The following is a 22746-nucleotide window of genomic DNA, read 5'->3' on the forward strand; positions in this document are numbered from 1 at the left end:
TTTTTCCACTTTACTCTGCACTGATGAGGCTTCAGTTGAAGTCTTGTGTCCAGTTCTGGGCCCCACATTTTGAGAAAGATGAGGAGCTATTGGAGAGGGTCCAGAGAAGAGCAACAAAAAAGGTGAAAAGTCTAGAAAACATGAGGCAAGGCTGAAGAAATTGGGCTTGTTTAGTTTGGAAAGGAGAAGACTGAGGGGGGACATGAGAGCGGTTTTCAGGTATCTAAAAGGGTGTCACAAGGAGGAGGGAGAAAAATTGTTCTCCTTGACCTCTGAGGATAGGACAAGAAGCAACGGGCTTAAATTGCAGCAAGGGAGGTTTAGGTTGGACATTAGAAAAAATTTCCTACCTGTCAGGGTGGTGAAACACTGGAATACATTGCCTGGGGAGGTTGTGGAAGCTCTATCACTGGAGATATGGAAGAGCGGGTTGGACAGACACCTGTCAGGGACGGTCTAGACAGTGCTTGGTCCTGCCGTAAGGGCAGCGGACTGGACTCAATTATTTCTCGAGGTCCCTTCCCGTTCTGTGATTCTATGCCTGGTGTTTATGGGGCTTGTAAGGGAGGAGAAAGCAAATCCAAACGCTGGTTGTCATTTAGGGCATGTCTAGACACTGCATCCTTCTGTTGGCAGAGGGATGCAGATTAGGCAGGTCGACATTGCAAATGAGGCAGGGATTTAAATATCCCGCACCTAATTTGCATAAAAATGGCTACCGCATGTTGCAGACTCAGCACTTTGTCAGGAAAAAGCAGCAGTCTAGAGGGGGATCTGTCGAGAGAGAAAGCCTTTTCCCACAGATCCCTTACGCCTCCTGCAAGGAGGTTGACAAGATCGGTCAAAAAAGGCCAACGGAACATGCCAGAACGTTTCAGTCCCGAGACGTGGAAAACTGCCCCCCGGGGATGGGTCTGGCTGTGTGGGGAGGTGTCAGCTCCTGCTCCGTCACCACCCCCTATGGACAAGCCCAGGAAACGGTCAGTTCTCCTCCCCACACCCGGCACAACACGCACCAGTGTCTCTCCAGCCCCTGAGCCGAGCGGTGACCACGCCTGAGACTTCCTCTGCTGAGCCAAGCACCCAGCTCCCAGCCCAGAGACACCGGCTCAGCATGGAGCTAACTCTGTTCCTGCCGCTGCTGGGTAAGTGCCCCCCTCGGCCTGTCTGCCTGAAGGCTCCCCCTCTCCCTGCCCCACATCTCCCTCTGCACCCAAGAACCCTCACCCCCTCCCTGCTCTTCTCTTCCAGCCTTGCTCCAGAGTCTCCCCCGGCCGGTCTCCCCCAGAGGTAACGGGGCCTCCTGGAGATACTCGCCGTGGGGCGGGAGTCCTGGCTGTGGGGCGGGGATCCCGCTCCTCTCACACCGGGGTGCTTGGAAAGGCGAGGAAGCGGGGGGAAGATCAACCACTGGTGCCCCCATGCCCAGCCCCTTCCATCCAGGGAGGTGGAAGCCACCCCGTTGGTGCCTGCTCAGAGGGCCTGTTTGGTGGGTCCCAACCCAGGCCATAGGGGAGAAGCTGCCCCTGTCCCCGTGGGCGTTCCCCAGCCCCTCGCTGGCAGCCCGGGGCAAGGCAGGCGGGTTTTGCAGAAGCCCCAGAGGAAACGTGGAGGGTGGGAAAACTCCGCCCTTCCTTCCCCCACCGCCCCCACAACTTCCTCCTTTCTGCTCGGTGCCCGGCAGCCGCTGCTGGGCAGAGCCAACGGGTTCCCCTCTGCTCCTGTGTCCTGGGAGGGTGGAAACCGTGGGGGGAATGTCCTGGTGGGAATGGGGGTGGTTGGGTTGATCCCCTGGTCTGCTCCCCATTCCCCTGGATACAGAGTGAGGGGATTTGGGGATTCCTGTTCCCTGGAGGGACAGAGGGGAGGTCCCAGGGGAACGGAGGCCCAAGAAGGACCCTTCCTGCCCCGGCGTTTCTCCTCACGCCTCTAATTCCCGGCGGGAAAGGCAGGATCTCTCTGGCACGTCTCCCGGAACAGCACCAGACTGGGCCCTGCTCGCCCATTTCTCTCCTCTGTGCAGGGCAGGGAGGGGTAGCCGACTGGGGTTGACTGGGGGAATGTGCGGGTGGGGCAAGGTGGCTGTGGGAGGCCAGATGGGGAGCGGTTTCCAGTGGGAGATGCCAGGGGCTCAAGCCGGTAAGCAAGGCACCGAGAAGGGCACCATCGAACGGACACAGCTCTCGGAGCAGCCAGGGCCTCGGAGCCGACCCCAGCCCGATCAGCCAGGGAACCAGCGGCCGAGGGGGATGAACTCCGGTTACGTGGGGGGTTCTCCAGCGCTGGCGGGTTCTGAATGAGCCTGAATGTGTCTCTCAGAGCCCGGCTTTAGGTCACGGAGGGAGCAGTTCGGGGCAGCCCCACAGGGATGGAGAGAGCCAGGGCCTGGGTATTGGGCAGGGTGGGGGGTGTTTCCCCCAGGCAGGGAGCTGGGGCAGGCCTGTGCCTGTGTGTGTCTGCGACTCGTCACGTCTCCCTGCCTGTGCTGGGCTGGTCTCTCCCTCTGCCTCTCTCCTAGGTCTCCTGCCGGCCCCCACACTAGCTCTGGAACATCAGCTCACAGTGCTTCTGCCTGGGCAGACGGCCGAATTTACGTGCACAGCTCCTAAGAGTGAGCACGCTTCAGGATACAGATTCTTCTATCAGAAAGGGCAGCAGGGCCCCAGCACAGTCCCACGTGATGAGATAGGAGACGTGCTGAAGGTCACAGCTCAGAAGGACAATGTGGGGACCTACACCTGTGCGTACTGGACAGACGGATCCAATGGTCCGGTCTCTGAGAACAGCAGCTCCATCTCCTTCTCCATAGCAGGTGAGCCCCTTTTCCTGCTCTTGGGCGGGCGAGTCCCTGGGAATCCAAATCCCACCCCCCAACCCCATTCTGCCCAGCACCCCGTGTTCTTGATCCAGACCACTCCCAGCATCTCAGAAATTCAGTGATGCCTCCACAGGTCCCACCAGGGCAGTGGCAGAGCACTGCTGTGGGGAAGCTCACAGCACTACGGGCCTGTCGGTGCTCAGCATGCGGGGCTGATGCATACAAAAGGACACACAGCAGGTACAAAGGCTCTTGACTCCCTGTGGAGTGACTGGCTGGTGTTCACAGCTGAGAGAGATTCCCCCTCTCCTCCTGTGGCCACCAAGGAGCCTGCAGGTAGAGCCGGCCTCCATGGGGCCATGTCCCCAGCTGGGGTCAATGGGCCTCCCTTTGACCTGGGATCTTCCTTGAGCAGATCCCATCTCCCCAGGGGCACCCAGGGCTGTGAGGTGCGTCGCTGACTCCTGCCTTTACTGCAGGGCAGCCTGATCCGTGCCTGCTGGGGGCAGCCCCCGACAGCCCTGGCCTCAGCTGCACAAGTCCCACCCCGCCCCAGCCACTGCAGGCTGAGCTGGCCTAGGCAGGAGCTGCCCTCTCAGATACCCAGCATGGGAGGCTGGTCCCACTCTGTTCCTGCAGGGAGATCTCTGCTGCTCAGGGGTTGCCTGGTTTGGTGGGGACGTGGTTCCTGGCATGGAGCTGGGCCTGGCTGGGGTCTGTGCCAAGGATTCCTCCATCCTCTGCCCTCCCCTGGCTCCTCCTCTGCCTCTGGGCCTCCAGGCGACCACATCAGAGCCATCCCCTCCCCTCATCCCTTCTTTTTTTCCAGCCCCCCAGCTCACTGTGTCTCCGCTGCAGCCTGTTTACATCACCGGAGAAAATGTGACCCTGACGTGCTCAGCTGCTGGGGTGGACAGCCTGATCGAGATCCAGTTCTATAGGGATGAAAAGGAAATCCAGTCCGATGAATCTATTTCACACCCGTACAAATATGCAGCCTCCATCCAGCTGTCACCGGTGGTAATGTCGCATGCTGGGGTGTACAGCTGTCATTACAAGCGCAGGGAGAAAGCAGAGCATGGGCGAGAGTTTGCATCAAAGAGGAGCCAAAAGATTCCCATAACAGTGACAGGTGAGCCCCCCAGTTTGCTGAGGTTTGCTGGGCCCATGGTCAACGGGTCTGCTCCGTGCAGAGGGTGCAATGGAACTATTCCCTGAGAGGAACACCCACCATTGAGGGTGTGTTTAGACTACATGGCTCTGTCGCCAGAGCCATGTAGATGAGTTTACTAGACATACCCAAATGAAGCCACGATTAAATAATCAACACGCCTCGGTCGACAGGGAAGTCTCTGTCAACCGCTCCGTTATGCTTCATGAAATGAGGTTTACCGGAGCAGCCAACGAGGCTTCCCTGTCGACTGCAGCACGTCTAGACTGCCCCGCTGTGCTAAGACAGCTGGTTCCTGGCACAGCGCGGCAGCCATTTTCATGTAAATGAAGCTGTGATGATTTAAATCGCCGCTTCATTTGGGTAAGTCTAGTAAACTAATCTACATGGCTCTGGCGACAGAGCCATGTAGTCTAGACATACCCTCAGATTCAACCCCCAGGTCTGCCTCCTTCAGTGGGCTGGGACAGGCATCAGTGCCGCCTTGGGGCTGTGGGGTCCTGGCCTGCAGGCCTGTTAGAAACCTAGGGGGTATTTAACTAATCAAATCCCAACACCTCCCTGGTTCTGGTCAGTGTCAGGCCCTTGTGTCAGACACTCCAGCAGCAGGGAGAGACAGATGGGGGGTCTGCTCACAGCCCCAGGCACTGCCCTGTGGGTGAAGCTCGCAGCCCTGGGCACTGCTGTGGGAGAAGCTCGCAGCCCTGGGCACTGCTGTGAGAGAAGCTGAGAGCCCTGGGCACTGCTGTGGGAGAAGCTCGCAGCCCTGGGCACTGCTGTGGGAGAAGCTCGCAGCCATGGGCACTGTTGTGGGGGGAAGCTCGCAGCCCTGGGCACTGCTGTGGGAGAAGCTCGCAGCCCAGGGCACTGCTGTGGGAGAAGCTCACAGCCATGGGCACTGTTGTGGGGGGAAGCTCGCAGCCCTCGGCACTGTTGTGGAGAAGTCTACAGCCCTGGGCACTGCTGTGGGAGAAGCTCGTAACCCTGGGCACTGTTGTGGGGGAAGTTCGCAGCCCTGGGCACTGCTGTGGGAGAAGCTCGCAGCCATGGGCACTGTTGTGGGGGGAAGCTCGCAGCCCTCGGCACTGTTGTGGAGAAGTCTACAGCCCTGGGCACTGCTGTGGGAGAAGCTCGTAACCCTGGGCACTGTTGTGGGGGAAGCTCGCAGCCCTGGGCACTGCTGTGAGAGAAGCTGAGAGCCCTGGGCACTGCTGTGGGAGAAGCTCGCAGCCCTGGGCACTGCTGTGGGAGAAGCTCGCAGCCCTGGGCACTGCTGTGGGAGAAGCTCGCAGCCCTGGGCACTGCTGTGGGAGAAGCTCACAGCCATGGGCACTGTTGTGGGAGAAGCTCGCAGCCCTGGGCACTGCTGTGGGAGAAGCTCGCAGCCCTGGGCACTGCTGTGGGAGAAGCTCGCAGCCCTGGGCACTGCTGTGGGACAAGCTTGCAGCCATGGGCACTGCTGTGGGAGAAGCTCGCAGTCTTGTCATCCAGGCCTGCAGCTTCACTCATAATTATGGCCAAGGGATGGGTCATTTTCTAGCATCCAGCCCCTGCTGGCCCCGATACATGAGGTGCCCGACAGCCTGTGTGCACTGGGCAGGGTGGAGGGGGGCTGCAGGGACGGGCGCTCTGTGGGTGACACTGCTGCTGTGGGCGGTCTCTGCAGAGGTGCCCATTCCAACTGGCGTGCCCGGCTGGTGGTCCCAGCTGAGACAGAGACCTGCTCCCCCCCCCCATCCTGCCCTCCTGCTGCTCCCTTCGCAGCCCAGCCCAGCCAGCGGATCCCACCCACAGGCCCTGCCCCTGTGGGGGAACACGTGGGCCCAGGGCAGGGTGGGGCTCAGAGGGGGGCAGGGTGTGTCCCATGGACAAGTCTCCACCAACTCCTAACTCCTGGGATGACTTTGAGCTGGTGACCTCGGCCCCTCCCCTGCCAGGTGAGTCCATTGATACCTGCAGAATGTGGGGGCATTACTCTTTGGAAACATTTCCCAGAGAGTCATGATTAGTGGCCATGCTGGAACGGCCTAACCAGTGGGGCTACATAAGAACATAAGAACGGCCGTACTGGGTCAGACCAAAGGTCCATCTAGCCCAGTAGCCTGTCTGCCGACAGTGGCCAGCACCAGGTGCCCCAGAGAGGGTGGACTGAAGACAATGATCAAGCGATTTGTCTCCTGCCATCCCTCTCCAGCCTCTGACAAACAGAGGCCAAGGACACCAATTTATCCCCTGGCTAATAGCCTTTTATGGACCTAACCTCCATGAAATTATCTAACTTCTCGTTAAACTCTATTATAGTCCTTGCCTTCACAGCCTCCTCTGGCAAGGAGTTCCACAGGTTGACTACACGCTCTGTGAAGAAGAACTTTCTTTTATTAGTTTTAAACCTGCTCCCCATTAATTTCATTTGGTGTCCTCTAGTCCTTCTATTATGGGAACTAATAAATAACTTTTCTTTATCAGCCCTCTCCACACCACTCATGATTATATAGACCTCTATCATATCCCCCCTCAGTCTCCTCTTTTCTAAACTGAAAAGTCCCAGTCGCTTTAACCTCTCCTCATATGGGACCCGTTCCAAACCCTGAATCATACATGGCAATCAGTTCTGGGTCCACTCCTGTTCCACATCCCCGTCAACGATTTGACAATGGTAGGAACAGAGTTTATTAAGTTTGCAGATGATACCAAGCTGGGAGAGGCTGCAAGTGCTTTGGAGGATGGGTCACAATTCAGAATGATCTGGACAAGCAGGATGAAATGGTCGGAGGTCAACAGGATGAAGCTGAATAAGGACAAATGCAAAGTGCTCCACCTAGGAAGGAACAATCCGTGTCACACACACAGGGTGTGTCTAGACTACACCGCTCTGTCGACAGAGAGATGTAGATCAGGCACAGCAAAATTGCTAATGAAGCCGGGATTTAAATATCCCACACTTCATTAGCATAAACATGGCCACCGCTTTTTTCGAAATGGACCTTTTTAGAAAAAAACTGCAGTCTATCAAAAATACAACCCTTTTTCAAAAGATCCTGTACACCTCACTTTATGAGGGATAAGGGATCTTTCGAAAAAGGGTTGTATTTTCGAAAGATCGCGTCGAGACTGCAGGGTTTTTTTTGAAAAAGCTCTATTTCGAAAAAAGCGGCAGCCATGTTTATGCAAATGAAGCATGGGCTATTTAAATCCCAGCTTCATTTGCGCTTTTTAAGTGCTTGATTGGCATCCCTCTGTCGACAGAGGGATGCAGTCTAGACATAGGCACAGAATGGGAAGCGACTGTCTAGGCAGGAGTCCTGCAGAAAGGGATCGAGGGGTCATAGTGGAACCACAAGCTAAATAGGAGTCAACAGGGTGATGCTGTTGCAAAAGAAAAAGCCAACCTGATTCAGAAATGGTATTAAGAGCAGGGTTGTAAGACGGGAGACGTGATTCTTCCGCTTTACTCTGTGTCGATTAGTCCTGGACTAGAGCGCGGTGTCACATCTCAGGACGGAGGTGGAGAAACTGGAGAGGGTCCAGAGAAGAGCAGCAAGAATGATGAAAGGTCTAGAGAACACGAGCAGTGACTGACATAGGAGACTGACAGAATTAGGTTTCTTTAGTTGGGGCAAGAGGAGAGATTTGTGACCGTTCTCACGTACCTGAAAGGTTGCTACAAGGAAACAGACAAACCCCAAGGGACCAGTGGGCTGGTTTCAGGATCTTCACCCTGAATAAATGACATCCAAGTTGGTGCGAATCAGCAAGATCTAGAGGACTCTGTTGGCACAGCCCGACCAATTCCATAAAGCGCTGTTCCATTGGAGTCCATGGGGAAGATCCCAGCTGGGTCAATGGGCCGTAGCTCCACTGGAGTCCATGGGGAAGATCCCAGCTGGGTCAATGGGCCGTAGCTCCACTGGAGTCCATGGGGAAGATCCCAGCTGGGTCAATGGGCCATAGCTCCACTAAAGCCAATGGGGCAGATCCCAGCTGAGTCAATGGGCCGTAGCTCCACTAAAGCCAGTGGGGCAGATCCCAGCTGGGTCAATGGGCCGTAGCTCCCTTGGAGTCCATGGGGCAGATCCCAGCTGGGTCAATGGGCCGTAGCTCCCTTGGAGTCCATGGGGCAGATCCCAGCTAGGTCAATGGGCCGTAGCTCCCTTGGAGTCCATGGGGCAGATCCCAGCTGGGTCAATGGGCCGTAGCTCCACTGAAGTCAATGGGGCAGATCCCAGATGGATCAATGGGCCGTAGCTCCACTGGAGTCAATAGGAAGATCCTAGAGGGGGTGTGACTCTCCCCAGAGCTTCCCATGGCGCTGAGGTTCATCTCTACCACCTGCTTCCCAAGTTGGACCCATCTTTTCTCCCTCCCTCTTGTGCTTTCCAGCCCCACTCCCGACCCCTCAGCTCAGCGTGTCCCCGCAGCAGCCTGTCTACGTCACTGGAGAGACGGTCACCCTGACGTGTTCGGCTGCGGGGGCACCCAACGACTCCATGATCTGGTTCTACAAGGACGGCCAGAAAATGCTCTCCACAGAACTCTGCCTCCGGCCCTCCAATGCCACCGCCTCCCTCCAGCTGTCGGCACAGCCTGGGCTGCAAAACAGCACGTTCACCTGTGGGTGCTGGAGGGCGGAGTCCGGGCGAGAGATTGAATCGAAGAAGAGCCGGCCCGTCTCCATAACAGTGACAGGTGAGCCCCTCTGTCTGCTGGGGTCTGCTCGCCCTGGTAGGGTCCCCTCTCCAGCCATGGGGGAGATGCAGTTCGGTCACTCAGCTCCGGACAGGACCCCCACTGTGCCAGTTCCTACCCCTGTCGGGTCAGCCTCACGCCCTGGGGCTCCGCTGGGCTGGAGGGAAGCATCGGAGCTACTGAATGATTCGGGGGACCCCGGCCGGCAGTGACCTTGGAAACCTTGGGGAGGTTTCAATGAAACAAACTGTCCCGTCTCTGCTCCCTGTCAGACCCACCGGGGGGCCGGGCCCCTCAGGAGCAGGGAACAGCTCCCAGACGACGAGTGATACTTGTCACTCAGAGGGCACTGCTGGGGGGGAAGCTCGCAGCCCTGGGCACGGCTGTAGGGGAGCTTGCAGGGCCGTGGGTTCTGAGCTCCCGTCTCTGCCACTGAATGATGATTTCACAGAGAGTTTCTGATGCCAGCCTGACCCGGCGCCGGCACCAATACCCCAGGGTCCCTGTGCACGGACAGCGAAGCTGCTACACTGAAAGCACCACAGGACTCAGACTCTCCTCCCAGAGCCGGGATTTGGTCTGTCCCATGACCCTCGGTCCCGGGGGAGGGACAGGATGTTGCCCACGGGTGAGACAGAGACCCCCCCACTCTTGCTCTGTGTAGCGCCGGCAGCAGAATTGAACCTGGGACCTCTCAGCTTCAGCGCTACCCCATGGGGCAGAGCCCCACCCCCAGCTGGTGGGGGCATTCCTTGTGCTCTGGGCAGCCCCGCCCAGCCAGGGCATCCTTCACAGAGAGGCCCTGCCCCGCTGCGGGGTAACGTGGGCACTGGACAGGGCCGGGGATGGGGTGAAGTGCAGGGCGTGTCCCACGGAGAATTCTCCATCCCGCTCTGACTCTGAGGTTCATTTGTCCTGGAAACCTCTGCCCCTCCCCTCCCAGGGCCTCCAGAGACCCAGCCGGGCGCCCCTCCCTCTGGATCTCACAGTGCCCCCCTGTTCTCCAGATCCTCGTCCCTCTCCCGGAGCCCCTCGGGTACCTGTTCCCCCCCACACGCTGGGCTGCCCCGGATCACAGAGCTGCAGGATCCAGCATGGGGACACTTGAGGCATCTCAGCTGGGGGATCGTTCAGGGCAGCTTCACTCAGCCCTAGAGCGTCAGAGAGCCAAGGTCTCTGTGCCCACCACTTCCCAGTGCCATGAACCTCGCCCAGCCAAGGGCTCCGGGCCTGGCACCACCTTTTGCCACAACCACCACCCAGCCAGGGGATCCAAGCTGGGAATCACCTGCCCATCTCCACGAGCCTGGACACGGACATGCACATCCAGCATGGCCTCCTCTCCTCTGCGGCAGAATCCCAGCAGGGCCCCCAGCTCTCTGCAAGTCTGGGAAGAGGGGGTGGGGTCCGCACACACCCTGAGATCTCTCTGTCTGCGGAGGGGTCCGTGCATCTCAGGGCTGGGGTATTAGCAAAGAAGGGTGGCAGGAGATGATTCATGTCCTGATGTTCATGGCAGCTTCTGGCCTCCCGTTCCAGCTCCATGTTGGATCTGTGGGAAGCCCTCCCGCCCGCCCCCGGAGCCCAGCTCTCGCCCATGTCCAGGTCAGGAGGTGAAGCAAGAGGTTCTGGAGACAGAGCCCGGGTTAGCTCTGAGGAAACTGAATTCTGGGCACCAGCTCCACTTTGCCCCCTGCCCTGTCCTTGCTGACCCCTCCCTTTCCTGCTCCCCACAGATCATCCTCCCCCACCAACACTGAGTGTGGATTCCCCATCTGGAGACCTGAAAGAAGGGGTCCCCGTGTTCCTCACCTGCACGGCCCCGGAGGATGCCAGCGAGCGGAGGCTTCCTTCCAACAAAGATGGAGCTGAGATGGTTCCTAAGGACACAGGGCCTGAGATCAAGGGAACCGAGCCGAGGACTGGCTCTGTGAACGTCTCTGTGACCCACGTCCTCAGTGCCAGCAGTGTGGTTGAATTCGCCTGCAAGAACAAGGAGAATGTGAGTGGGACGTGGAGCCAGGCTGTGAATGTCACCGTGGCTGTCCCCATGGCAGGTGAGGCGTCCCTCACTCCTTCGTTCAGCTCCCTCTGTTGCTCCCATGGGAGGAGAACCCTCCTTCGGGGCTTTCCTGGGAAAGGGAGGTGGGATGAGGTGTCAGATGCCACCTGCGAATGGAAAACCAAATGGAGATGAAAATTCAGTTACCCCCGGAGTCTAGCTAGGAAAATGAAACAAAATACAGAACTAAGCAGCACTTTAAAGACTAACAAGATGGTTTATTAGGTGATGAGCTTTCTTGGGCCAGACCTTCTTTGTCTATTTGATATGTTCCCTTTTTTTGATTGTATCCCTTTGGTATATACGGTCATGCCAATTCTCTTCCACAATCTGATCTGAGGAAGTGGGTCTGGCCCACGAAAGCTCATCACCTAATAAACCATCTTGTTAGTCTTTAAAGTGCTGCATAGTCCTGTCTTTTGTTCCAGCGACACCAGACTAACACGGCTACATCTCTAGAGCTGCCCTCCAATGTATCCACCTCTCCCCCCAGCTTAGTGTCATCCGCGAACTTGCTGAGGGTGTAACCCATCCCCTAAGCGCTGGATCATCTTTCCCCGCCTTGGAGCGAGGAGCAGGCTGGTGCAGAGAGAGGCCACAGTGAAGGGCTGTCTCTGAGCAAACTTGTTGCATTGACAGATTCCTTTGTGGGTCCCAGGTCTAGTCTGGCTGTTCTCATGTCCCCTTCCCTCCTTTTCCATTGTCTGCTGTAGGAACAGCGTCACTCTCTACCCGAGATATTGTGCTGATAATAAGTGGTGTGGCCCTGTTTCTGCTTGGAGCCCTGGCTGCTCTCCTCTGCTGGGTCTGGAGGAAGACAAGAAGTGAGTGAAAGCTGTTGATGTGTTGTGATTTGCCATCTGTTCTCTCCATATTGTGTAGCCAGAAACAATTCCATCCAGGCCATACTCACCATGGGTGTGTCTAGACTACCTAGTTTTGTCAACAAAAGTGGACTTTTGTTGACAAAACTATACCAGCATCTACACTACCGCTGAGTTCTATCGACATAACGTTGACAGAACTCAGCAGTTTTGTCGATGCTGGTAAACCTCCTTTTATGAGGCATAACGCCTTCTGTCGACAGAACTCTGTCGACAGAAGGTGTTATTGCCTGTAACACTGCGTCCAGACTACGGAGTTCTGTCAACAAAGCAGCTTGCTTTGTCGACAGAACTCAAGGTGTCTGGACGCTCTTTGTCGATGGAAGTTTTGTCGACAGTATCTGTCGACAAAACTTCCGTCGACAAAACGCGGTAGTCTAGACGTACCCCATAAGTCCAAGGTACGTTCCAAAAAATGTGGACTTTCAGCGAAACAACTTACCGTGGGGAATTTTTTTCCCGCAGCTGACTTCCATTTGCACAAATTAGGGATTTTTTGCACAACTTAAGAGCATGGAACGGGAGGACTTATAACGCCTCCATTCCTACCAGCGTCAATGACTTCAGTGTGGAACGGATGTACACCAGGGCGATGTATAGCGGGGATACCCTGTAGGTAAACCCTTCACCCCCAAATCACTATGCCACAGCTTGGGCATGGAAACCAAAGCTAAGATATCCCTGGTAAAAGAGAGATTCGCCTATGAGAGGATTCAAGCTATAAAAAAGGACAGAGCTGTAAAAACCAATGTGTTTTCAAACACAGATTGGTCCACGTTTGGCTGTAATCACACGAGATGTCACAGAACCAACTCAGTGGCAGTTTGATTTCAGACAGTCAACCCGTCCTTTCTACAGCACTGTCCAGAGAAATGAACGGAAAACGTCCAAGCCCTCTGAGAGTGGAGAGATTCTGGCACCTTTCCTCTCTTCTATCACATGCCCCCAGATTTGTGCTTCACATGCTGATGTAAAACAAAGACAGCCCTTTTTGATGGTTTGATTTCAGTTTGATTAAAAAAGCCAGTGACTCCGGTGACCAGTTTCTCACCACCGGGACTGTCTGTGACCGCAATTAGCATTGAATGACTTTGCCATTAATCATCGCTCAATGTTTTGTAGCTATGCTTGATTAGAGGATACATCTGTTGTAGCAAATCATGCCTCTAAATTGTGGTCGTTACAATTTTTTTCTCAACTACAGTGAGCGTTTCTTAGCATCCTGTGTAAACAACACCTTCTAATCCATTACATTTCACGTTCTTTGCTGTCTGTTGCTTTCTGGGCATCCTCATGAGACTTCCTATTTCAGCTCAATTCTTCTCTGGTTCTGTTTTAGTTGTGAAGCCTGTGGAGGGCCCTGCAGCATCCGAGCCCAGAGAACCGACCAGGGACAAGGACCCCAGGCGTGATAAGAAACGATCAAAAGCCATGGGGGCTGGAACAGAGCAGGTACGGTGCGTGGGTTCATGGGCCCCAATCTTTTGCCCAGGTCTGGGAGGCAGCTGCCTGTTTGGGGTGGGACCGCCAGAGAACAGCCACAAAAGGATAGTGGACAAGGTTTGGTCAGGCAGGGGGGAGGGCTGAGAACTGGTCACCCCTGTCCCCATCCCCCAATTCCTGCACTGAATCATGTCAACGCAGGGCTGGAAGGGACCTGAAGAAATCATCTAGTCCAGCCCCCCTCTGCTGAGCCAGGATTCCTTAAACCTAGCCCATCCCAATGGCCGGTTGTCCAACTTATCTCTAAAATGTCCCAAGATCATCTGGGTCACCTGGTCCAGATCTTAAGCTGTTCTTAGGTTTGAAAGTTTTTCTTCACGTTTCACCTAAACTTCCCTTACCACAGATTAGACCTTTTGGCTGTGTCTAGACTGGCAAGTTTTTCCGCAAAATCATCTGCTTTTGCGGAAAAACTTGCCAGCTGTCTACACTGGCCGCTTGAATTTCCGCAAAAGCACTGACGATCTCATGTAAGATTGTCAGTGCTTTTGCGGAAATACTGTGCTGCTCCCGTTCGGGCAAAAGTCTTTTTCCGAAAGACTTTTGTGCAAAAGGGTCAGTGTAGACAGCACAGGACTGTTTTCCGCAAAATGGCCCCGATCGCGAAAATGGCGATGGGGGCTTTTTTGCAGAAAAGCTCGTCTAGATTGGCCATGGAGGCTTTTCCACAAAAAGTGCCAATCTAGACGCTCTGTTCCGAAAATGCTTTTAACGGAAAAGTTTTCCATTAAAAGCATTTCCGGAAAATCATGCCAGTGTAGACGTAGCCTTTCTGTCTTGTCCTACATTCCCTGGACAAGGAGAACAATTGGCCAGCGTCCTGCTTATAACATTGTCCTAGAAGATGTTTGTCATGCCCCTAGCTTTCCAGCCTCCTGACTAAAACGTCCCGCTGGCTCACCCTTCCTGCTTAGGTCATGTTTTCTAACTATGGCTGTGTCTCGACTACACCTCTCTGCCAACAGAGAGATGTAGATTAGGCATGTTGAAATTGTTAAGGAAGCAGGGATTTAAATATCCCACGCTTCATTAGCATAAACATGGCCACTGCTTTTTTTCGAAATGGAGCTTTTTTGAAAAAGATGGCCATCGAGACGCAGATCTGTCAAAAATAAACCCTTTTCCGACAGAATCTGTATTCCTCAAAAAATGAGGACTGCTGGGCATTTGGGTTGTTTTCCGCTGGACTCTGCAGTTTGTCCACAATTTTCTAAAAAGTGTGATGCTGAGACCCGGACATCCTTACCAGTGCCAAATGGAGAGGGGTCATTATCTCAGCTGTCTTACGTACAACACTCCTGTTCCTATAGCCCAGAGGAATGATAGATAGTTTCATAGCAGTAGGGAGCTATTGACTCAAATGCCATTTGTGCTTCATTGTGGCTCTTTTTCAGAAGTATGGCTGCTGTGCCAGTTACACCGACTTTGGTACAGCTGCTTTAATGTTTCCTTCCTCAGTGGAGCACTCACACATCCCTGTATTGCCCCTTGCTGATTTCAGGGCAATTCGTTTTCAGATCCCTCCAAACCTGCCCTCCTCTGTCCTTGTTATCTGCGATATCAGAGCTGTATTCTCCACATCATTATCCAAATAGCGAGTGTCCATGCACCCGTTCCCCTCACTGTTTCTTTGTCCTTCCTCACCAGGACTCAGACGTCACGTACGCACAAATAGCCTTGGAAGCCCACACCACCCGGTCGAAAACCAGAGCCAGGCCTGCCAAAGAGGAGCATGTGTTGTATAGTGAAGTGGCGACTAAGCCCACCCAGAAGGTAGCTAAATAAGGAGAGGAAACCTTTTCAGTGTTCCTCCACATCTTCTTCCCCTCCTCCAAGGATCTGAAACCCTCTACACCCCAACCGCATGTGGCAAAGAGCTCACCCCAGCCACTGTTGTCAGGATATTTAGCCAGTCACCAACCTGTGGGGTATCATAGAAAAACTAGAGACCTCCTGCTCATGCCTATCACCACCTTGTAGAAAGGGTTTGGGCCTGCAGACTGGAAATGCGCGGTGAAGGCAGGTGATGAACCCACACAAAGGAGCGAGGATTCGTGCGTCTTCCTGGACCAAACAGATCAGAGACACGGGACACCAGCTGCAGAGATTCGCTAAGAATGGCTGGAGACGATTCCAGAGTGCCTGGGTGTTTGTTTTGTCGATATCCACATCAGGCTTCAAAGAATGTCCTCTGTATTTAAAATATAAAAAGATAAACAAAAAAACCCACCCTCTGGCATGTTCCCAGCCGCACTAAACCAAGTGATAAAGCTCACACCCGCTGTTATCAGGTGATATTTAAGTGTTTGCTCTGAAGCTGTAAAAACCACCCAATTCAGAGAGAAGCCTGACCAAGTGTGAGAGAGGAATTTTCCATGGGAGGGGCTATTTCCTGCCCAGTAAACCCCCTACACGTCAGACAAGCAATTGTGGAACATCAGAGCACAAAACACTTTGCTCTTTGCTCCGCCGTGAACTGGTCCCATCCTCCCGATCTCTGGGGGAAAGGGATCAAAATCCCTGGAAAGAAGAAACCGGCTGTTGGCTGGTAGAACTCTGAAGGGTCAGAGACTCTGAAATGAAACCAGCCGTCCCCACATCGGCCCTTTCAATGGACCAATGGCTACAGCTCTGTTTCTCTTTAGGACTGAGGTGGTGACTCCTTGCTGGGCATCTGTTTGTGGCTTTAACCTGCAGATAACTGGCTTGTTCCTTTCTCCTAGTTAATAAAACTTCAGAAAGATGATCACAGCTCTGGCTGCAGGTATTGTCTTTTGGGGTAGGATCGGGGCGGCAGGTTTGTACGATTTTTGGTGGTGCCCCATTAGCTACACCCACTGACCCCCGTTAACCACGTCACCTGACCCCCATAATCCAGGCCTCTGGAGGTAACACACTTGAGGCAAGATGGACACGTGAGCAGAAGTATAAGGAGTCATGTCACCCCTCGCGAAGCACTTTTCCCACCAGACTCCTACTAATAGGGATTAGTTTGGCCCCCACCAATCTCCCTGTAACAGACCGGGCCGGGTCTGGAAGAATGACTCAAATTCGGGGCTCCTTACAGCCCCCAGACTGGAGACCTTCCCAAATAGGCCACTAACCAGGCCCACAGAGCACTTCAGCTGCCTGCCTGGCCAGCCAGAAACCTCACAAGCAAAACCCCTCAGACACGGCAGCAATATCCCTGCCCCAGATGGCTCTGGGCCTGCCCACAAGTGAGGGGTCTTAGAGCCCAATTGCACCTCCCCCAGACAAGTTCTGTCCGGTTCCAAGAAACCAGCCACAGATCCCAGGTCAATTTACCCGCTGGACCTTACCCAGAAACCACGCTGAGCCCATCCTTAGAATCTAAACGCTGAAGGTTTATTACTACCAGAAAGAAAAGCATAGAAAAACTGGGAACCTCCTGCTCATATAACCACCTTGTAGAAAGGGTTTGGGCCTGGAAATGCGCGGTGAAGGCAGGTGATAAACCCACACAAAGGAGCGAGGATTCGTGCGTCTTCCTGGACCAAACAGATCAGAGACACGGGACACCAGCTGCAGGGATTCGCTAAGAATGGCTGGAGACGATTCCAGAGTGCCTGGGTGTTTGTTTTGTCGATATCGGCATCAGGCTTCGAAGAATATCTTTTTATATTCTAAATACAGAGGACAAACAAAAAAACCCACCCTCTGGCATGTTCCCAGCCGCACTAAACCAAGTGATAAAGCTTACGCCCGCTGTTATCAGGTGATATTTAAGTGTTTGCTCTGAAGCTGTAAAAACCACCCAATTCAGAGAGAAGCCTGACCAAGTGTGAGAGAGGAATTTTCCACGGGAGGGGCTATTTCCTGCCCAGCAAACCCCCTAGACAGCAGAGAAGCAATTGTGGAACATCAGAGCACAAAGCACTTTGCTCTTTGCTCCGCCGTGAACTGGTCCCATCCTCCCGATCTCTGGGGGAAAGGGATCAAAATCCCTGGAAAGAAGAAACCAGCTGTTGGCTGGTAGAACTCAGAAGGGTCAGAGACTCTGAAATGAAACCAGCCGTCCCCACATCGGCCCTTTCAATGGACCAATGGCTACAGCTCTGTTTCTCTTTAGGACTGAGGTAATGACTCATTGCTGGGCATCTGTTTGTGGCTTTGATCTGCAGATAACTCACTTGTTCCTTTCTCCTAGTTAATAAAACTTCAGAAAGATGATCACAGCTCTGGCTGCAGGTATTGCCTTTTGGGGTAGGATTTAGGGCACCGATTGATCCGCAGAAAAAACCTCGTTTAAGGCCTGGAAGCAACCTACACAAGATGTGAAATATAAAACTATGGTACGCCCACATCTTGAGTACTGTGTACTGATGTGGTCTCCTCACCTGAAAAAAGATATTTTTGCCTTGGAAAGAATTCAGAAAAGGGCAACTAAAAGGAGGTGGGAGAGGGGAAGAGAGAGGGTGGGAGAGGGGAGGGCAACTAAAATGATCAGGGGTTGGGAACAGGTCCCATATGAAGAGAGGCTAAAGAGACTGGGACTTTTCAGCTTAGAAAAGAGGAGACGGAGGGGGGGATATGATAGAGGTCTGTAAAAGCATGAGTGGTGTGGGGAGGGTGCATAAAGAAAAGTTTTTCATTAGTTCCCATAAAGAAGGACTAGAGGACACCAAAGGAAAGGAATGGGTAGCAGGCTTCAAACTAGTAACAGAAAGTTGTTCTTCACAAAGCAAAGAGTCAACCTGTGGAACTCCTTGCTGCAGGAGGCTGTGAAGGATAGAACTATAGCAGAGTTTAAAGAGAAGTTAGATAAATTCATGGAGGTTGGGTCCATGGAGTGGTATTAGCCAGGGGGTAGAAATGGTGTCCCTGGCCTCTGTTTGTGCAAGGCTGGAGATGGATGGCACGAGACAAATGGCTTGGTCATTGTTTCGGTCCATCCCCTCCAGCGTCCCTAGTGTTGGCCACCATTGGCAGACAGGCTACTGGGCTAGATGGACCTTTGGTCTAACCCAGGACGGCCATTCTAACCTCAGGGCTCAGGGTCGGGGGTCTCAGTGGACCACCTTGATTTTCATGCAAACCTGCTCCTGGGTGGCCAGTCTGGCAGCTATTCTGCCCTACACGGCCACTTTCCTGTGCCTAGTGCGGAGGTCGTGGATGAGGTCCACGATGTCCGCACTAGACCAGGCGGGCGCCCGCCTCTTGCGGTCCTGGGCAGGCTCCCGGGAGCTGCCAGCCTGGTCCCGGGAAGAGGTGGAGGGCTGGGTGGCAGCGGGTGGCTGGCTCGAGCCGTGCCAGGTGCAGGGTCTGCTGGCTGGGTGCTGGCAGGCTTGCACCTGGCACGGGCACCGTAGCCAGCCTGTGCCCCTTTAAGGGCTCCGGGGCCGGGAGGGGGGCAGAAGAGTTTCCCTGGTGGTGCCCAGAGTGGCCACCAGGGAAGCTGTGGAGGGCTAGCCTCCCACTAGTTCGAATTAAGTGGCTACACAGCCCTTAATTCGAACTGCTTAATTCGAACTAGGCATTAATCCTCGAATTAAGCGCTCTGCTAGTTGGAATTAACTTCGAACTAGCGGTTTGCCTGTGTAGTGCCTATCAAAGGTAATTCGAACTAACAGCTGTTAGTTCGAATTAACTTTGTAGTGTAGACATACCCTTAAAGTGGGTTCATTTTGGTCTCGATAATTAACAGACCATTTCTCCAATTTGTCCAGGTCAGTTTGAATTCTGACCCCTCTCCTCCAGATTAGTCACAACCCCTCCCAGCTTGGAATCATCTGCAAACTTAATAAGTGTCCTCTCTATGCCAATATCTAAATCGCTGATGCTGATCTTAACCTGGCGTGTAACAGGGCTGGGGGTGCCCCATTGAATGAGAGGCCGGGCCGGAGATGTAGAGTGTGACTAGCCAGTGACCCCACTGGGACATTATCTCAGTCTCACAAACACACACTAAAGCTCCCTCCCCGTGGCTCTAACCACTAGATCCCACTGCCCTGCAGAGCCTCAACCTGTCCTGACTCCCAGCGCTGGGCAGGACACGATCCAGGAGAGACGACCCCAAGCACCAAAACGAATCTGGTTCCAGCAGCCAGTCCCTGCCCCCCAGCTCCCCTCCAGCTCTCACCCCTCCCTGTGACTCTGGGGCACTGGAGTGGGGGCAGGACCCAGCTCCCATAGACTCTGCTGGGCCAGCGCATCTAGGAGGCAGGCCTGCCCCTGCCCTGGCTAGGTCACTGCCCCTCAGGGCCCACAGATCTGGGCAGGGATCCATGGAGGGAAGCGCTGGGGAGGGTCGTGGCTCATGGGTACCCAGGGCACCCAGTGAGGATGCAGCCAGTTAGGGGGCACCAGGACTGTGCACCGAGAGCCTCGTGCCTGCCTCCCCCTAACTCCCCCCCGCATCTCTGGGGCCTTTGTGGGAGGAGCTGCCCCTCCCCTCCCTGCCCCCCAGCCTGGCCGGGCTCTATATAGCACCGCCCCAGGACAGGACTCTCGCAGACTCACCTCTCTTCTCGTGACGGGCTCCCTTGGCTGAAACTCCGAGCCCGTTTCTCGCGCAGCCCCGACCGGCTCCAGAGCAGCATCGTTCCTCTCGCCGGGATCCGGAGCCGCCGCTCACACGGGACGCCCGGCCCCAGGCCCAGGTGAGAGCTGACCCATTGGAGGTGTGGGGCTGAGGCTGCCCAGGGAGGTAGAAGTAGCAGCATCTTCCCCGGGGCTCGGCCGGATGGTGCAGGCAGAATTCACCGACTCGCCTGCGCTACGGAAACTCCCCCACCCCCTGCCCCCGATGGGAGAGACTCACCAGCCTCCATGGCTGGGGCCGGGCCATGGGCCAGACACGAGGCGGAGCACTGATGTCTGGGGCACTGATGCTCCCGGGCAACGATGGTGGAACCCAAAGACCCAGCCGGGCAGCTCTGCCCCTTCTCGGGCTCTGTCTGGGCCCTGGAGTCTGCCCCAGGCCCTGCCCCAGGGTCACCCGATCACGGTGGAGGCGACTGTGCAGCCTGCTGGGCCGTTGGCTGATGGGCCCCTGGGCTCCCGGCCACATGGGCCAGAGAGCATCCCCCTGCCCCTGGCCCCGCGCCCAGACGTGCATCTTGTGAGGGGTCTCCCGGCTCCGGGTGCTGGGGGCCCGGAAGTTGCTGAACCTTGCCAGGGCCGGAGGCTGGAGGGGATGAGGTTGTGGGGTTCATGGGGGATGCACATCCCCTCTGCCCCACATATCCATGTGCCCCCTTCTTCCCCACGGCAGGGAGATCCGGCCCATGGCTCACCCGATGCTGCTGCTGGCCTGGCTGGCCGTGGGGCTGGCTCTGGCCCAGGGGCAGACGTACCGGGCTTTCAAGCGGAAGCACATCGATTACCCCCGCACCCCGGTCACTCCCTACTGCAACCGGATGATGCAGCGCCGGGGCATGACCACGCCGGTCTGCAAGGTCCTCAACACCTTCATCATTGCCAACGATACTAACGTCAAAAAAGTCTGCAACTCCGAGGGGATCCCAGTGCCAGACACGAACCTGTGGACCAGCACCCAAACCTTCACCCTCGTCAACTGCCGCCTGAGGGGCGCCGCGCACCGTCCACCCTGCAGCTATAAAGAAACCCCCGGCCACAATAAGATCCGCATCGCCTGCAAGCAAGGGCTCCCTGTGCACTTTGAAAAAATAATTCCGTAAGGCCAGCGCCCCACTGCCCCGCCCCACTGCTGCCCGACATGCTACCGCACTGCCCCACTGCCCTGCCCCACTGCTGCCCGGCGTGCTACCACGCTGCCCCACCCCACTGCTGCCCGACATGCTACCGCGCTGCCCCACTGCCCCACCCCACTGCTGCCCGACGTGCTACCGCGCTGCCCCACTGCCCCACCCCACTGCTGCCCGACGTGCTACCGCGCTGCCCCACTGCCCCACCCTACCGCTGCCCGGCGTGCTACCGCGCTGCCCCACCGCCCCGCCCTGGCCCTCAGCTGCCCTAGCACCCATCAAACCCTGGAGTTGGCAGGGACGTGGCAAGGGCATCGAGTCCCTCACGGGAGGGCAGAGCACCGTCTCGACCATCCCTGACAGGCGTGTCCAACCCGCTGTGAAATCTCTCCAGAGATGGGGATTCCACAACCCCCCAGGTGACTTCTTCCAGCGTTTCCCCACCCGGACAGGCCAGAATCCCTTTTCCCCCTGACCGCCCCTTCCCCACCCCTCCCTGTCCTTCTCCCACTGAGCAGTGAGCCCTGCCTTCGCTGGCGGGGGGCCGTGGGACGGTGACGGCGTCAGGCTGAGCGGGGCCGCCCATGGCTGCGTGGGAGTCGCTCTCTTTTCCCAGCAATAAAAGGCGATGCTGCCCGTCTGGCTGTGTGTTGGCCATGGCTCTGTGTGTCTCACGGCAGGGGTGGGACCGACCCCAGGGCTGCCGGTCCGCTGTGGGAGGGGGGCGGAGGGGGCTGCGCTGGGGGGCGGTTAGGGGTGGGCTCTGTCTGGAACTGGCCCCTACTCCCATCAGGGACTTAGATAAGGGGGTGGCAGTTCTGCTCCTACAGCGACAGGAGGAGCTGCCGGCACCTTGCAGGCGTGAATTGCAGAAGGGCTGGGCTTGCCACAAAAGGAAATTCGGCCAGGATGAGGCTCCCAGAGCAGAGGCTGCGCTTGCCCCTGGCCTTTGTCCTGTGCCTGCTCCTTCTACCGGCCGGTGCTAACCCCAAGTGTTGGCCTCAGTTTCCCTGGGCACTGCACCCAAGGGGGGAGGGGTTTTGGGGTGCCCCTTCCATCTACAATGGCTGGTGCTTTAGCACCCAGAGCCTGGCTGGGAAGCGTGGCCAGATGAGTCCTCTGGCCCAGCAAGCGGGACAAAGGCTGGGGGCCGGGTGGGACGGGGCTGTGAGTGGGTGCGTGAGTGTCCCTGGCGTGGGGATCGGGGCCTCCCTTCCCCTGCTGGGCTGCACGGACAGCGCCTGGTCCCTGTGTGCAGAGGTCTGCTCGACGGGGATGTACCAGGGCGGGGGCACCGTTGAGACTGTCTGATTGCGCCACATTGCTCAGCGCCAGAGCGCCCGACGGCCCCAGCCTGGGAACTGCCCCTGCAGGGCCCCAAACCAGCCCCACCAAGTGCATAAGCTGCCCCTCTGGCCAGCAAGGACCCTCCCCGGTGAATCCCCTCACACACCCCAGTGCTCCCTGTGCCCCCCCAACCCCTCTTACACAGGGGAGAGGTTATAACCCATCCCCCACCTCCCCTCAGAGACCCCAGTGCTCCCTGTGCCCCCCAGCCCCCCCTTACACAGGGGAGAGGTTATAACCCATCCCCCATCTCCCCTCACACATCCCAGTGTTCCCTGGGCCCCCCCAGCCCCACCTTACACAGGGGAGAGGTTACAACCCAACCCCCATCTCCCCTCAGACACCCCAGTGCTCCCTGTGCCCCCCAGTCCCCCCTTACACAGGGGAGAGGTTATAACCCATCCCCCATCTCCCCTCACACACCCCAGTGTTCCCTGGGCCCCCCCAGCCCCACCTTACACAGGGGAGAGGTTACAACCCAACCCCCATCTCCCCTCAGACACCCCAGTGTTCCCTGGGCCCCCCCAGCCCCACCTTACACAGGGGAGAGGTTACAACCCAACCCCCATCTCCCCTCAGACACCCCA

At 56.1% G+C, this 22746-nt stretch overlaps 1 protein-coding gene and 1 pseudogene across 2 annotated transcripts; both read left to right on the plus strand.

Moving 5' to 3' along the window:
* Positions 1 to 2253: 2253 nt before the first annotated feature.
* LOC142821187 (Fc receptor-like protein 5) lies at positions 2254 to 17459 on the plus strand (the record flags this gene model as incomplete). The annotated part of the gene is made up of 7 exons (XM_089774322.1): positions 2254 to 2812; positions 3648 to 3950; positions 8370 to 8675; positions 10412 to 10732; positions 11451 to 11561; positions 12961 to 13073; positions 14772 to 17459. Coding segments are annotated over 7 exons (1851 nt in total), but the record flags the coding sequence as incomplete, so codon positions are not given.
* A 1048-nt stretch (positions 17460 to 18507) lies between these two features.
* LOC106732911 (ribonuclease pseudogene) lies at positions 18508 to 21504 on the plus strand (annotated as a pseudogene). The gene is made up of 2 exons (XR_016348101.1): positions 18508 to 19744; positions 20359 to 21504. The product of XR_016348101.1 is annotated as a ribonuclease pseudogene (transcript).
* Positions 21505 to 22746: the final 1242 nt, after the last annotated feature.

This window comes from Pelodiscus sinensis, chromosome 30, assembly GCF_052426305.1.
Source record: "Pelodiscus sinensis isolate ZL-2025 chromosome 30, ASM5242630v1, whole genome shotgun sequence".
NCBI lineage: Eukaryota > Metazoa > Chordata > Testudines > Trionychidae > Pelodiscus > Pelodiscus sinensis.